Source organism: Acipenser ruthenus, chromosome 20 (assembly GCF_902713425.1).
Source record: "Acipenser ruthenus chromosome 20, fAciRut3.2 maternal haplotype, whole genome shotgun sequence".
NCBI classification, from domain to species: domain Eukaryota; kingdom Metazoa; phylum Chordata; class Actinopteri; order Acipenseriformes; family Acipenseridae; genus Acipenser; species Acipenser ruthenus.
Window position 1 is genome coordinate 10,328,012 of NC_081208.1, and position 16,466 is coordinate 10,344,477.

Here is a 16,466-nt window from a genome sequence, read left to right on the forward strand (position 1 = left end):
AGGATAGGCGGGTGTAACAAGTTGATATTCTACAGTGACGCTCCTCAGAGCTCGACTCCGATTGGTTGATTATTTGGTTAGTTTCTGTCTGACTGTTTCGTACTTCCGGGTGAAGATGAAGGATAATAGAAAGGTTTATTATCCTTGGTGATGATGGCAGACTCTGACTCTGACTCTGTGCCGGAAGAGAAATTTAGTTTAAAAGAAGTTCTGATCACTTTTCAGTCATGTCTCACCGACAACCAAGAAATACTCACTGACAGCTACGTGAATGGATGGAGGGGTCTTGTCAGGTGGGTAATCCTGGCTGTATTTTGAGTTCTCTTGGGCAGGACACTGCTGTCAGTAGCTTGATATGATTTGCTCACCTACTTAACTTTTTTTTTTTTTTTTAAGTATCAAACATAAAATAAACTGGATTTCCGTTTGACTGAGTAACATGTGTTTGGTATTAAAGTTCTCGGTCAGAAGTCGATTAACTTATCCAATGTACATCAGAAACATGAGTCATATGAATGTACTGTACTTGTTCAGGCGGGTTGTCATGAAAGGGTGTGACAGGGCGCAGACACGTCGCCTCCGTTATTACTGTCAGTCCTGTTACTGAACGCGAATTAAGGCAGACTGAAGAAACATACATGGACAGTCTTACATAATTTCAGATTTGATACATAGTAGCTTCCATTTTTTTAACGGTATACTATTTTTTTTTTAATTAAGTTTGAGTAATTAAACCTCACATTATGATTTGAATACGTCTTCAAATGTGAAGGAGGCATCAACACAAATGTAATTTAAAACTTCTGACTCTTTAAATGATGCATTGTTAACACTAGTATATGTTGGTGCTGCAGCATGTTACATTGTAAATGATGCATTGTTAACAATAGTATATGTTGGTGCTGCATCATGTTACATTGTAAATGATGTATTGTTAACACTAGTATATGTTGGTGCTGCAGCATGTTACATTGTAAATGATGCATTGTTAACACTAGTATATGTTGGTGCTGCAGCATGTTACATTGTAAATGATGCATTGTTAACACTAGTACAGTGCCTTGCGAAAGTATTCGGCCCCCTTGAACTTTGCGACCTTTTGCCACATTTCAGGCTTCAAACATAAAGATTTGAAACTGTAATTTTTTGTGAAGAATCAACAACAAGTGGGACACAATCATGAAGTGGAACGAAATTTATTGGATATTTCAAACTTTTTTAACAAATAAAAAACTGAAAAATTGGGCGTGCAAAATTATTCAGCCCCTTTACTTTCAGTGCAGCAAACTCTCTCCAGAAGTTCAGTGAGGATCTCTGAATGATCCAATGTTGACCTAAATGACTAATGATGATAAATAGAATCCACCTGTGTGTAATCAAGTCTCCGTATAAATGCACCTGCACTGTGATAGTCTCAGAGGTCCGTTTAAAGCGCAGAGAGCGTCATGAAGAACAAGGAACACACCAGGCAGGTCCGAGATACTGTTGTGGAGAAGTTTAAAGGCGGATTTGGATACAAAAAGATTTCCCAAGCTTTAAACATCCCAAGGAGCACTGTGCAAGGGATAATATTGAAATGGAAGGAGTATCAGACCACTGCAAATCTACCAAGACCTGGCCGTCCCTCTAAACTTTCAGCTCATACAAGGAGAAGACTGATCAGAGATGCAGCCAAGAGGCCCATGATCACTCTGGATGAACTGCAGAGATCTACAGCTGAGGTGGGAGACTCTGTCCATAGGAAAACAATCAGTCGTATATTGCACAAATCTAGCCTTTATGGAAGAGTGGCAAGAAGAAAGCCATTTCTTAAAGATATCCATAAAAAGTGTCGTTTACAGTTTGCCACAAGCCACCTGGGAGACACACCAAACATGTGGAAGAAGGTGCTCTGGTCAGATGAAACCAAAATCGAACTTTTTGGCAACAATGCAAAACGTTATGTTTGGCGTAAAAGCAACACAGCTCATCACCCTGAACACACCATCCCCACTGTCAAACATGGTGGTGGCAGCATCATGGTTTGGGCCTGCTTTTCTTCAGCAGGGACAGGGAAGATGGTTAAAATTGATGGGAAGATGGATGGAGCCAAATACAGGACCATTCTGGAAGAAAACCTGATGGAGTCTGCAAAAGACCTGAGACTGGGACGGAGATTTGTCTTCCAACAAGACAATGATCCAAAACATAAAGCAAAATCTACAATGGAATGGTTCACAAATAAACATATCCAGGTGTTAGAATGGCCAAGTCAAAGTCCAGACCTGAATCCAATCGAGAATCTGTGGAAAGAACTGAAAACTGCTGTTCACAAATGCTCTCCATCCAACCTCACTGAGCTCGAGCTGTTTTGCAAGGAGGAATGGGCAAAAATTTCAGTCTCTCGATGTGCAAAACTGATAGAGACATACCCCAAGCGACTTACAGCTGTAATCGCAGCAAAAGGTGGCGCTACAAAGTATTAACTTAAGGGGGCTGAATAATTTTGCACGCCCAATTTTTCAGTTTTTTATTTGTTAAAAAAGTTTGAAATATCCAATAAATTTCGTTCCACTTCATGATTGTGTCCCACTTGTTGTTGATTCTTCACAAAAAATTACAGTTTCATATCTTTATGTTTGAAGCCTGAAATGTGGCAAAAGGTCGCAAAGTTCAAGGGGGCCGAATACTTTCGCAAGGCACTGTATATGTTGGTGCTGCAGCATGTTACATTGTAAATGATGCATTGTTAACAATAGTATATGTTGGTGCTGCAGCATGTTACATTGTAAATGATGCATTGTTAACAATAGTATATGTTGGTACTGCAGCATGTTACATTGTTTAAAGAACAAGGTCCTAAGATGCCTGCAAGGGCCAGCTTTAAACTATAGTCTAACAGCTCCTAATCCAGAACAATATATTGAAAAGTGACATTGTTTAAAGCTGGTGCTTACATTAAAAATGGATGGAAAGTTGGAACAAATATTATACAGTGGACCTACATAAGATCTGATAAACAGGCACTCATAGAACAAGACATTGGGTTAATGGGGGGAAAAACACACCCTCAATATAGATGGCATATGTGCAGTTTTGAAGGAAGCACATAGTAAGCATGTCCTATATTCTTGTACAAAACAATACCTGGTTCAATACTAGTTTAAAGTAATGCCTGTTAGAATTCCTTACTAGTAATATAGTCATCTGAATGTACAATGTGTGGACAGAGATTGATGGTGGGTAGAGCGCCGCTTAATGGTGATCCCATGGAATTGCAGGAGGCTAATAAGTCAAGACTCTAGAAATGCAGTGAGTCTCAGTCATGTGCAGTCATGGCTTCAAAACTAGAGAGCTTGCTTTCCTGCAGTCCATTGAATAGTGTCAAGTACATAAGAACTCCTTTAAAATCAGTGGGCATCCTGTTTATCAAGTCATCCAAACTGAAAGCTTTCTATCCCCAGCATGGATCCAGATATCATTTAAAATCAGTGGGCATCCTGTTTATCAAGCCATCCAAACCGAAAGATTTCTATCCCCAGCATGGATCCATATATCCTTTAAAAATACAAATATTGTAGCTTTTGATTTTTCAGTACTACTCTTGAGAGATCTATATAATGACTGGAATGGCTAGAATGCCATGAAGCTACTTGCATATTATGCCACTGGTAAGCGATCTATGAAATATATCTAAATCAGTGCTGGGTTGAACATCGGCTTTTCATGTTCAATATTCTCAAAGAATTGTGTAATTTATAAATTCTGTTATATGAACGAATACCAAAATAAAGGGAAGGAAACCCTGCAACTCGCATATAAAAATGTGATACTTGGTTAAACACATTTAAAAAAAACAAAGAAAAACATGTTTCAGCTTGGCAAAAAAATATAATACAAAGCAGACAAGACTGGCAAATTTCTATCCATTTCCATAATAAGCAAATTAGCAATCAATTACAAAAAAAATCACTATATCTTTTAAGCTAAAATCTTGATTTAACCTTTTGGTTTTAAACTTTGCCAACTGTGAATGTCCAATTATTTTTTTTCTCCTCACCGCAGCGAGTCCCCACACTGCACAGACGTCCTCCAATCTCACAAGCCTAATTATAATTATAAAGCCAGAATTGCTTTTACGCTGAGCAATTGTGGGCGGGCTACCGATCCCGGAGAACAGAAAGCAGCCCTGCCTCTTATCCACTGAATGTGCTCGGTGTCTGGCCAGTATGGTTTGCTCTTGTGTGATGAGGAGAATGAGTCCCTGCAGGTTCCCCATCCCCCACCCTGGGAGCGTCAGAGCCAATGTGACGCCCCCTTCGGAGTCCCCAGCAGAGTTCGGCATCTTTGCGCAGCCTGGACACGAACTGGTGCCGTCCAAGCTGTGTGACTCATCCTGCACTCCCTGTGGCAGCCCTTTAACTGGATGAGCCACTCTGGGACCCCCACGAACATAATTTTTGACACGGAATACATATGTTTGAATATTTATCCCAGAGCTATCTAAATCATATAAACTTAACTTTAACTTTCATAAACTAAACTAAAGTTCCTCCTTCATTAAATCGAATAGTAGACTATTTCCAGCACTGTCCATTTTGTCAAGTATCAGGGTGTCTATGAAATAAGCCATTAAATTATTATTCTTTTATTTAGGTTTATGAACAGCCTCGGCTCAATCTTTTCCTTCATCTCCAAAGACGCAGTGAACAAAATCCAGATCATGGTGACCCACCAGAACGGGGAGAATGGGGACAAATACGAGACTCTTCAGTCCATGGTGAAGTATGAGCTGGACAACAACCTTGTGGACCTGCAGAGGAGAGCAGAGCACCCCGAGTCCGGGTGCCGGACGCTCCTGCGTCTGCACCGCACCCTGCGCTGGCTGGAACTCTTCCTGGAGAAGCTGAGGACCAGCACGGAGGACAGCAAGACTTCAGTCATGTGCACCGACGCCTACAACGACTCCCTGGCCCAGTACCACGCCTGGATCATCCGCAAAGCAGCAACCATGGCGTTCTGTGCTCTGCCCGGGAGAGCCGCCTTCTTTCAAACGATGAATGTGGGCTCCACAGAGCAAGTGGTTGCCATGTTAGTAGAAGCGATACCCTTTATCTCCAAAGTCTACGAGATTACAGAGGAGCTGTATAAACAACACAACCTGCTTGAATTACCTTAACATTAGAGAGCTAGGAAATCAGTCTGTAATTACACTGCTAAGTAAAGGATCTAGACTAAGTTTCCGTTTTGTGATTTGGTATTACTTTATTTCAAATTTGACATTGATTTTCACATATAGTATGCTGGGGGTTCCATCAGGACCATTGCATTGGCTCTGGTGCTCCTGCAGGTTAGGGAGGTAAAGCTGGCAGGGACTGTTTCTCCTCATTGCACTACAGCGGACCCTACAGGCCAGACACCTGCAGGGCAGTCTAGGTCCTTCTGCTCTGGAGCTCCTGAGCGTTGGGCGTATGGCTGCGGTGAACGAACGTTATTAGACTTTCAAAACTGGGGAGAAAATAATTATGCACTCTAAATGAAAAATAAAATAACCACAAAAAAAATAATGCAGACATATTATTAATGATTAACTTTAAAAAAAAAAATCAATGCAAAATCCTCATTATTTTTTATTAATGTTTGGTACAATACTAAGCCATTAAGGGTTTTTGTTTTGCTTACTTGTTTTTTGTAGCTAGACAGTTACACATGACCACAGTGGGGATCCATTTACAGTAGCTGCATTTAAGAGGAGTACTGGATAGTATATTTGTGGTCCTTTCCACTACATTTTGGTTATAGTTGTTTGCCAGACTAAAATCAATTCAGAAAAGTTTTAAACCACTAGATGTATATTATTGTTGGTCCATCTACTTAAAAAACACCTACTCCCTAAACAAGTAAACCCTCCAAAGTAATATACCTCTGAACTGATCGAGCAGATTAAGATTTTGTTTACAGATGCAGAGTCTGACTGCTTTATTCCAATATTGCAGGGCAGTGGGATTAAATACAGTTTAAGAAGCTTATCTTGTTCACCTTTTGGCTCGTTTGTCGAGTAATATTTCTGCATGAAAGAATAATTGTTATTGTTTAATAATAATTGACTAATAGACAGATTTAATTCAATTTAATGATGTCACAGTCACAGGTTTACCCCTGTGATTCACCAGGAAGTGTACTTCTGTCATAAAATAACATAGCAAGTCATTTATGTGTTACATTCCTTTACTATCTGTGTGTTTATGTTTAAAGTAATTGTAGCTTACAAACAAGATGCAAGTCTTACCTGTTTTGCATTTCCAGTTGCTACATAGCTCTAAAATGTGCAGTTTTGAAAGCAACCTGTTATACCAAACATGTATTTTTATTTCTAACTATGGTGTCTGGTACTACACTAGGTTAAAGAAAACTGTTTCTATGCCTTACTCGCAGGAAATCCGTTACACTTGCACTTCCTAGCTCACTTCACCAGTGTCTTATAGGTCCTGTTACTGGCTGAAGGCATGTCAGTCAATAGGGGAAGCAGCTGAATGATTCACAATAGAAAAGAAGCTGTTGAAGAGGCGGGACCTGGAAAGTGCCACCCTGTCAGAGGTTTCTTTACGCAGATATCATGTTTTAAAATAAACACACATTTAATTTACATTTACTTTTGAGACCATGAGACCTATGTAATGAATAGAAGTACACAACAGGTAAGGTCTGTGCTATTATTTAGCTACAATCATCGTGTCATTTTGCAGCAAATAACAGAAAGTTTCTGTATGTCAGCATAATATCACTAACCAAGCTGTTCTGTAGTGGACCGGTAAAGTATAGCCAGTTATTTCAATGTAGTCTTGATGTGTTAAAATTAATCTATGTGTATATAATCATTTGCAAAAAAATTAGAAAATGATCCTCCATGGCATTTTACATCCTTGCATGAAGATGTCAAAAAGAGGCAGATTGAATCTAAATGGTTGCAGTATTTAGATCAGTTGAATTGACCCTATTGTCTGACACCTGTGTGCTTAAGTAAACATGTTTGAATGTGTGCCACTATGTTATTAACACTCTTGTTGTGAACATGCTCATTATCAATGATGTTTTACAATGGATTAGTTTACAATGTGATTATTTACATCTTCTAGCACATTTGATCAATTAAATATATATATATATATATATATATATATATATTTTTGTGTGTGTGTATATATGTATATATTTGTGTGTGTGTGTGTGTATAATATATATATATATATATATATATATATATATATATATATATATTTTCCCCTGTTTTTAGTTTTTTCTGTTTAGGGTTGCATCAGATTCAGATTTTGGTGTAATTTGATGTTTTAATATTTGACATATTAACTGATTGACAGTAACTGACTAAATTGTAAAATAAAGTTCTCAAAAATAGGCTTTCTTTTTTCAATTTTAACAATGTAAAAACACCCATCTTTTATAAGGTATTTGTATTTTGGTAACAGTAAACTATTTGTAGTTAGCTTTGTTAGTCACAAGCAGAGTGTAAAATAATAATAATAATAATACAAAGAAGCCCACAATCAGGTAATATAAAGGATGACATCATTTAAGAACATAAGAACGAGAGGAGGCCATTCGGCCCATCTTGCTCGTTTGGTTGATAGTAGTTTATTAATCCCAGAATCTCATCAAGCAGCTTCTTGAAGGATCCCAGGGTGTCAACTTCAACAACATTACTGGGGAGTTGGTTCCAGACCCTCATAATTCTATGTGTAAAAAAGTGCCTCCTATTTTCTGTTCTGAATGCCCCCCTGGGTCGACATTGTCTATGCCTTTTAGAATTTTGAATGCTTGAATCAGATCACCGTGTAGACTTCTTTGTTCAAGACTGAACAGATGCAATTCTTTTAACTGTCTGCATATGACATGCCTTTTAAACCCGGGATAATTCTGGTTGCTCTTTGCACTCTTTCTAGAGCAGCAATATCCTTTTTGTAATGAGGTGACCAGAACTGAACACAATATTCTAGATGAGGTCATACTAATGCATTGTAGAGTTTTAACATTACTTCCCTTGATTTAAATTCAACACTTTTCACAATATAGCCTAGCATCTTGTTGGTCTTTTTTATTTCTTTACATTGTTGCGGGTATCTGGAAAAATGCTCCTCCAATGGTGGTGAAACTCGGTGCATTACTCTATTTAGCATAAATTACAAAATGATAAATGAGTATTCGCTTCTGGGGATTCCACAGTAAATTTTTAGATCATAATGTGATATACTTTACAATCGTACTTACACCACGACATCTAGGTCTTCATGTATCACATTTTCATTAAACTATCTATTTCTATTGTCTTCGTTTCTCTGCATCATGCTGAGAGCTGTAATTTGGAATTCACAGGAGTGGCGGGGGATGTATGGTACTCGCATATATATATATATATATATATATATATATATATATATATATATATATATATATATATAATTCAAGGTATTCTGTATCATGGTTACACATTTACATTATAAAGAATATTTCTCTTTAAACGCCTATAGTTCAATTTTGCGCCGATGTTGTTTTGTTTTAAAAAGTTGCGTTAAGCAGTCCGGAATGCGTTCTATTTTAAAATAGGTCTGCTTCTACATCACATTAACATTTTACTTCACTCTGCATATCAAGTAGCACTTGATATTGGCATTTGAAAGCACACAGTGTACCTTGGATATGATCAAACAGCCACCAGTTCAAACTACAACTAATTCTCTTTTTCGGTTTCAAAACCAGGAAGTCACATTTCCGAATTCTCTCTATCTGACGCAAACGTGAACAGGTTGCCAAGACAGCAACGCTGTTGTTTACCAGACTTGATGAAAAACAAACCACCAACGCGCCGTACAATTTTTATTTTCTACAGCTCCTTGGCAAAAACTTGTTTCGAGAGCCAGACATGTGGAAGGACATGTAGAGGTAACTGAACTTTCTGTTTATAATACTAGTCTTGAGTGATGTTCATGACGTTAGACACCACATTTTAATAGAAAGTGAAATGAGTCATGTGTTTCTGAGGGCGTATATTGGTTGCATTTATTTAGAATTATTTTATATGTTGCCGCCAAAGTCTTAAACACTGGGACTGTTATAGGATTGAATGAATCCCCTCAGATTTACTTTCACGGTTACTAGACTGCAGGAATCGCTTCCTAATGGATACTGACACTTGTAGACCCCTAATCTTTGACCTCTATATAGAATTAACTCGTTGTGCTTCTAAAGTCGAATGAAACCTGCTGAATAATACTACGTTAACATATTCAATTAAAACACCGCTTGTAGTTTTCCACAAGTATACTTATCGACAAACTGACAAAAAAAACAACACAAAAAAAACATTGGTAGTGCAAAAGGTACAAAAATTTGCAATCTAAAAATAAATACAATTAAGATCCCTATATATTTATTATTGGATATTAATATGTAGATACAGTAGGGTGAATAATTATTTTTTTCTTCATTTTAAGTGCACATAATAATTCACTCACATAATGGTTTCTCATTGAAAATCATGAAAGTTGTAAATTCTGTAACAAGTTTCACCTCTTAATGTGATAGCAGCTGACTAGATCCAGGCAAGGCATATGAAAGAGATATTGGGGATTTCCACGCTTGGAATTGGTCATCCAGTTTTAAAGGATATGCATGACACTTATTAGAGTAACTGCTTTATTCTCAATGCAATCTTTGTTTCTCATTTAGCTATATGAGATGGCTACCGCACCACCTATGGAAAGAATATTTTCAAGAGGTATTTTGTCTTTTGATACCAGCTTATCTACCGCCAAGGAGCCAGACAAACACAGAATGCATGTTACAAGGCCTAAATCTGCCAAAGCTCGCAGTAGACCAAACCTGAACTACTCCAAAAGTGTGGATGCAGTTTCCTATCATAATGTCCCACTCACACCAAGACCACCATCATCTTCTTCAAGTGAACTGGGAGACAGTCCTTTTAGACCACAATCTTCCCCAAGACCACCAAGCGTCAAGACCCAACATGAAAACACAGAGCTTGTTCAGCAGTTTCCAGCGAGACCGTCCTCTTCCCTAAACAGGTACCGCGTTCTCCCCTCGATCGAGAAAAGGGGTTCTGGAGATACAGCCATTGAGCGCCTGGAAAAGCAGACTCATGAACTAAGCATGTCTTCTGCTCTGCTGCTAAAAAAGACAAGACCTTTTCACAAAGACCAGCCAACCTCAGGGCGAGACACAAATAAAGAAGAAAAGAAACAGAGCAGCAAGAAGTGTTACTCCCAGACAGAAAAGAGGAACCCTGGACTGCCACACATCTCTAGCCTTCAGACTCCTTCAGACGAACAGCCAAGCCTGCTTCTGGCAGTGAGATCTCCCTCCGGTGAAAGATTTCAAAAAGCTTTCCGCCCGTCGGACACTCTTCAAACAGTGCTTGCTGCTGCTGAGGCCAGGTACAACACTACCTACACAAACGGGATCGTAGAGACCATGGAGGTGCCCAGAAGAAGCTTCCCTGATTCGTCCCATACTCTGGAGCAGTGTGGTATCCAAAACAAGTCTGTACTTTGTATCCTGGATTCTCTTTAGGGTCTGGATTAGATCATCAACACAGAAAGGCAGGCATGGCTGTACACTCTTAATTGTGTAACATAACCAAACTTACCTTGCAACAACTTTTTTAATTAACAGATTATCAATATGGAATATCAATATTAAATGGTTTCACAGAACTTGATTAGCACAGACTACCTAGTGTTACCTTAGGTAAAATAGTCCAAGATTAGTGCTGAACAGGGTCTGATAAACCAGGCGCGTATGTTCATTGTAACACGTACAGCTGGCTTCACAATCTGCACTATCCAGTGTTACTGTAGGTAAGGCAGTCCAAGACCAGTGCTAATCAAGATATGTGAAAGCAGCTGGTAATGCAGATCTTTCCTGTGCAACATGTAATGCAGATGAAGCCCTGTTACCTGTAACACAACAATGAGCTAGCTGGTGTCACCTGAAAGGAATAAACAGCAGCAATTCACTTGAATTGTGTTAGTACTAATGAGCTACAAAATGCTTTTCAATGCTGAAAAAAAATGCTTTTCATAGAAAATGCTTTTTTTTTATGAAAAGGTTTTGTTTACGATGCCAATATACTGGCAAATACAGGCCGAAGAACAATGATTCATGCTTTATTCTGTTTTTACTACACAAGAACTTGCTAATAAGAAATGAAAAGCATATTTGTTGTTATAGAAATAGGCTTACATTTTAGACTTCCCTGATAAAATCTATTTAGCTGTAATTTAGCATTGGTTATTGGGACTTGGTGCATGTGTCCAAAAATGCATAAATCCATAATTTAATCACATGTCAAATATACAATTAAAATATAATTCAATCAAAAGTAACAGTTTAAAATACACTATTTAAAAGCAGAACAAGAGATCTCAAGTGGTGCATCCAGTAAAAGCATTTGTGTAGAATGCAGGACGCGCCCTATAGTCTGGACGTCGCCGGTTTGAATCCAGGCTATTCTTTTGCCAACCGAGGACTGGAGCTCCCGGGGGCGGCGCACAATTGGCCGAGCGCCGCCCGGGGGGAGGGAGGGTTAGGTCACCGCGCACCAGCGACCCCTATAGTCTGGCCGGGCACCTGCAGGCTTGCCTGTAAGCTGCCCAGGGCTGCGTTGTCCTCCGACGCTGTAGTTCTGGGTGGCTGCATGGTGAGTCTGCATTTTGTAAAAAAGCGGCCGGCTAACGGCACATGCTTTGGAGAACAGCGTGTGTTTGTTTTCGCCCCTCCAGAGTCAGTGAGGGGTGGTAGCAGTGAGCTGAGCTAAAAAAATAATTGGACACTACTAAATTGGGGAGAAAAATAACAAAAAACGAATTGGCGACTACTAAATTTAAAAACAAAAAAAGCAGAACAATACCATTGTCATTCACAGGCAAGTTGCAACAATGCATGTTTAGAAAACACATTTATCTACTATTATCAGGGTATTATAATTTATATTTTTGCAGAAGGTTTTGCTAAATAAATAGAAAATGAGATCTGGGTAGCTTTACTAATTGAATTTAAAAAAATGAAGTATGAATATGATCAGTAATAAAAGATAATTATGTTCTATAACGTCTTTATTATTAGCAGAAAAACAAAAGCTTAATCCAGATACAGTATTTATCAGAATTCTCTATGGGTCATTTATCCATTCAAAATCACCTAAATTAAATGGCACGCAATAACAAAGTGAAATGTAGCCTGAGGTTCCATTAGACAATTCACTAATCGGTGTTCAGACAAAATTATATTGTGTGTGTTGTCTTAAATAAACATGGTGAACATTATTTGTCTTTTTTAATAACTCGCGTTTTCATTTTAGTGTTCCACGGCAGGATATCCCTTGACTGGAATTGAAGGGATTTAAACATAAGGTTATAAGTTATTTACAGTTTTTTGTAAAGTGGAGTCTTTAAATTCAGGTAGTAAATGCTTGCAATGAACTCTGGTGATAGGAAATAATTCCCGATACAATCTCTATATTTTCTTAAGAAAATGTCATTGTATTGTCTTTGTATTTAATTGCCACATTTCCCTCACTCTTAATGGTGTCTGCAATCATTCTAATTGGTTCAGGGTTCTGTTTTTCTAATAACGAGTTATTGTCTTGCACCTTACACAGGGTGATTCATAATTCGCACAACATTGTCAGAGCGTTTTAAAAAACTGGAGGGTACAAGGAGGACGATATTCAAAACAAACATGTCTCTGACTGCCACTCTGTGACGCACCATATGGCCACCATAGGGCTGTTCAATATTAATGTCACCAATCAAGTAGAACTGAAATCAATGCAAAACAATGTTGTGCGAATTCTGAATCACCCTGGATATAGCATCCTAGATATGTTTCTACTGCATTTATAAAAATGTAAACTTTGATTTGCTGCGCTTCTACTTGCAGATTAAATGCAACTGAGTGTCGGGTATTACAGTATAAATTGAACTGTTAATTACAGTGGCGCAGTACCACCACAGGGATGAGTAGGCACTTTATTGTTAAACACCAATTTTTGCACTTTAATAATTTCGACCCCGTTAAATGGACTGGCACGGCATTTTGCATGGATGGTCTTGTAGGGTAAATGTCTCTTGGCATGGCTGAAATCGTTCCAGTCAGATGTGAAGTTTTTGAGATCATTTTTTATTTGTTTGTTTAGTTTATTATTATTATTAAAGAGGCTTAGCGCTGAGAAAGTTTGGAGTTTTAGCCTGAATTTTTTAGGGTAGGAAGGGGATGGCCCAGAAATACTGGTAATACAAACATACTAATATTTGGTGTTTAAAAAACACTGCATTTATAGCGAATTTCTGTAAATGTGTAACAGTGAAATGTCAAGCTACTCAGATCTGTATTTCTGCGGGACTCAAACAGTGCAAGCTCTCAAGAGTTCACAGCACACAGCTTTTTCAGGAAGTTTGGTGTAGAAACGTCTTGCTTTTTCCAGGTTATAAAGCACAGATTTTTTTTTCTCGATGTGAAATAATTAATATTTTAAAATCAAGAGCACATATATAACAATTTTTAAAATTATACAAGAAAGAAGGATTTTTGTTAACACTGGTGGTGTTTGTCTTGAAAAGCAGATTGCTCTAGCTGAAGTGCATACAAAAACCATTATGACATCATGCATTAATGAGGGGCTATTTTGTACTTCTGTTTATTCTTCTTCTTTGGGTCTGCAAGCAAATTAAAGAATTATTTATTTCACAAAAGGGCAACATATACAATGGTAAATACATTTGTATTCATGTTGTACTTTCTGTACCTTTTTACCAAAGTTATTTTTGTGCATTGCATTTAAATCATCTAATTTTAAATGCATTTGTATTTGTAAAAGCAGTGTATTAAATCAAATGTCTTACAATGTGAATGCCCAACTGTGAGTATCTTTTTCTTCCTTTGTTTTATGTGTGATGGTGCAGACCACTTAAGCTGAAAATGTTTTTACAGCAGTTTTTGTTTTTGTTCTGTTCATAGTTATATTTTGTGGAGGCTGTGTGGTCCAGTGGTTAAAGAAAAGGTTTGGAACCAGGAGGTCCCTGGCTTTAAATCCCAGCTCAGCCACTGACTCACTCTGTGACCTTGAGCAAGTCACTTAACTTCCTTGTGGTCTGTCTAAGATGAGGAGTGAAACTGAGATCCTGCAACAGTGATTGTTGTTGCATAGTTCACAGCTTAGCCTCTGTGAATTGCCTTGGTAAAGGGATCTGCTAAATAATATTATGATGTACTGCTAATATAGTTATTCATTATAAATAACACATTTAAGCAGGAAACTTATTTTCATGTCTTCTACAATAAAATCCTTTTTATATTTTTTACCAACACACTAAATTATGCTTAAGTTTAAATGAAGTGTAATTGAATAGCTTGCTGCTGGCGATTTACAAGATTGTAATTCTCTGCCTCTAGTGAGGTGCGTCAGTGCTGCGGCTTGGAGCCACACAGACCTCTGCGTGATGACTATCACAGTATCATGCTGTTTAAGTGGGTGTTTGTTTTAAAACAGTTGGGTTGGCGCAGTGTGTTTAGCATGCACTTCATTACTGCAATGGCAGTAGGTGGCATTTGTTTTATAGTTTACACTTCCTGCTCTACCTGGTTGTGGTTATTTTTCCTTTACATATATTTATAATTGGTTCAAGTATTGTTAGTAAAGCACACTTGACTATGACTGCTTTTTTCAACTTTTATTCCTACATGTTCCTGTTTGGTTAAAATAATTAAATGTGGAGCTGAAATGCATTCTTAAATTAATCTTCCACTTTACTGTGCAGCACAGTCTGTGCTCTTGAATTAAGTATAGACAAGTGTAAACGTTACCTGAAAACGATACAGATCTCTGCTGCCATCCAGACCTATGCCGGCTTAAGTCTGAGTTGCAAATGAGTCTTAAATGTAATTATTATGATATACAAAACCACATTACCCAGACTAGCTTTAAACACCTTGCCCCCCTAGAATTAATTCTGCGGACACCCGTGTTTGTGTGATTATATATATATATATATATATATATATATATATATATATATATATATATATATATATATATATATATACACACACATATACACACTGTATAAAAAAAATACAATGAGGTTGAGTTTCACTTACTTAGTGCGACGGGTGGGCTTGCCTGTTCATTATCTCGTTCCAATCTGGATCAGAAGACGATCGTGCCACCCGCATATCAGGGGGGGCTGTTGAGTCGGTTTCTTTCTTTTGTTTTTAATATCGTCAAGGTTGAAATTCAAACATGCATGTTGTTGTAAATGGTAGCAACAGCACAACACTCATCCTACTCAACAAGGGATTTCTTTCGAAATACTAAAATGATGCCAAGCTTGAAGACTGTTACGTGTTGTAACAATGTTGGGAACATAGTAGCACATATATTACCTAGGCCAACACTAATGGATGTTTACATGTATAAATAAGCAATCATTAGATTATAACCGCCAATTCGTACCTCAATCAAGACACATATACTGTATTAGAAACCCATCTACTCTACTACTTGGAAGTTATGTCACCACTGTTTTGTAAAACACTGTAGAGCCTGTATTGCAGTTTGGGACACATTTTCTCAGCTTATGCTGAAGTGTACAACCTTTTCAAAGAGCATGTTACTAAAATCCCCCCCCCCCCCCCCCCGCCCCGCCCCGCCCCGCCCCGCCCCGCCCCGCCCCGCCCCGCCGCCAATCATGCTGCAACAACAAGACACATCAATCCTTTCCATGTTTCATCATAACTGGATAAGTTCCCAAAATAGAATTGAAAATGTACGAGTGACAGACAGGGGGACTCTCTCCAGATTCCTATACTCTAAAACAGCATTTCTCAAACTGAGGGTCCCGACCCAAAAAAACCCTGACACAACCTTAAGCATTACATTACAGCGCATATAAACTTAATCCTTAACAGTAAAGGAGATACTATGAAGCCAGACCTCCTGCCGTGTTTACTAAGCATCCAGATGCTTGTTTGTATATAGCTGTGTATAAGTGCATTCAATTTGCATGGGAACTTAGTGGTGAACTGGCGAAGGTATAAGCAACAGTTTGAGATATTTCTAATCGCAAGTGGAGTTGCAGAAAAGGGGAGAGTGTAGGCCATGAAGTTTCTCCACCTTACTGGTCCCACAGTGCTATAAGTGTACAATACATTGGAATGGGAGAAAGAGGGTAAAGAGAATCTGTCACGGACTACGGTCAACTTTGAGAGGTACTGTAACCACAGAAAAAATGTGACATACAAACGCCATCTGTTTAATATTAGAAATCAAAACCTGGATGAATCTAGACGCCTGTGTAATGGACTTGAAGCTGAAAGCGAAATCGTGTGATTTTGGAGAACTGTGTGATTCTTTTAATTTGTGATAAAATTGTGTGTGGCACACAGAATGACCAAGT

At 38.2% G+C, this 16,466-nt stretch overlaps 2 protein-coding genes across 2 annotated transcripts; both read left to right on the forward strand.

Moving 5' to 3' along the window:
• Positions 1-65: 65 nt before the first annotated feature.
• On the forward strand, positions 66-7,145 carry LOC117425380 (ceramide-1-phosphate transfer protein). Its single transcript, XM_034042270.3, has 2 exons — positions 66-293; positions 4,636-7,145. The coding sequence occupies exons 1-2, from the start codon at positions 151-153 to the stop codon at positions 5,156-5,158; spliced, it is 666 nt and encodes a 221-aa protein (XP_033898161.3). The 5' UTR covers positions 66-150; the 3' UTR covers positions 5,159-7,145.
• Positions 7,146-8,760: 1,615 nt separating this feature from the next.
• Positions 8,761-14,365, forward strand: LOC117425932 (UBX domain-containing protein 10). The gene is made up of 2 exons (XM_034043253.3): positions 8,761-8,934; positions 9,721-14,365. Exon 2 carries the CDS (start codon positions 9,730-9,732, stop codon positions 10,579-10,581), a length of 852 nt encoding a protein of 283 aa, XP_033899144.2. The 5' UTR covers positions 8,761-8,934; positions 9,721-9,729; the 3' UTR covers positions 10,582-14,365.
• Positions 14,366-16,466: the final 2,101 nt, after the last annotated feature.

What these genes read in the sequence shown, in the direction of transcription:
- LOC117425380 (XM_034042270.3), top strand. Translation starts at nt 151, where the DNA reads ATGATGGCAGACTCTGACTCTGACTCTGTGCCGGAAGAGAAATTTAGT. An exon ending in GGATGGAGGGGTCTTGTCAG is followed by an intron (nt 294 to 4,635) that starts GTGGGTAATCCT and finishes TCTTTTATTTAG; the next exon opens with GTTTATGAACAGCCTCGGCT.
- LOC117425932 (XM_034043253.3), top strand. Translation starts at nt 9,730, where the DNA reads ATGGCTACCGCACCACCTATGGAAAGAATATTTTCAAGAGGTATTTTG.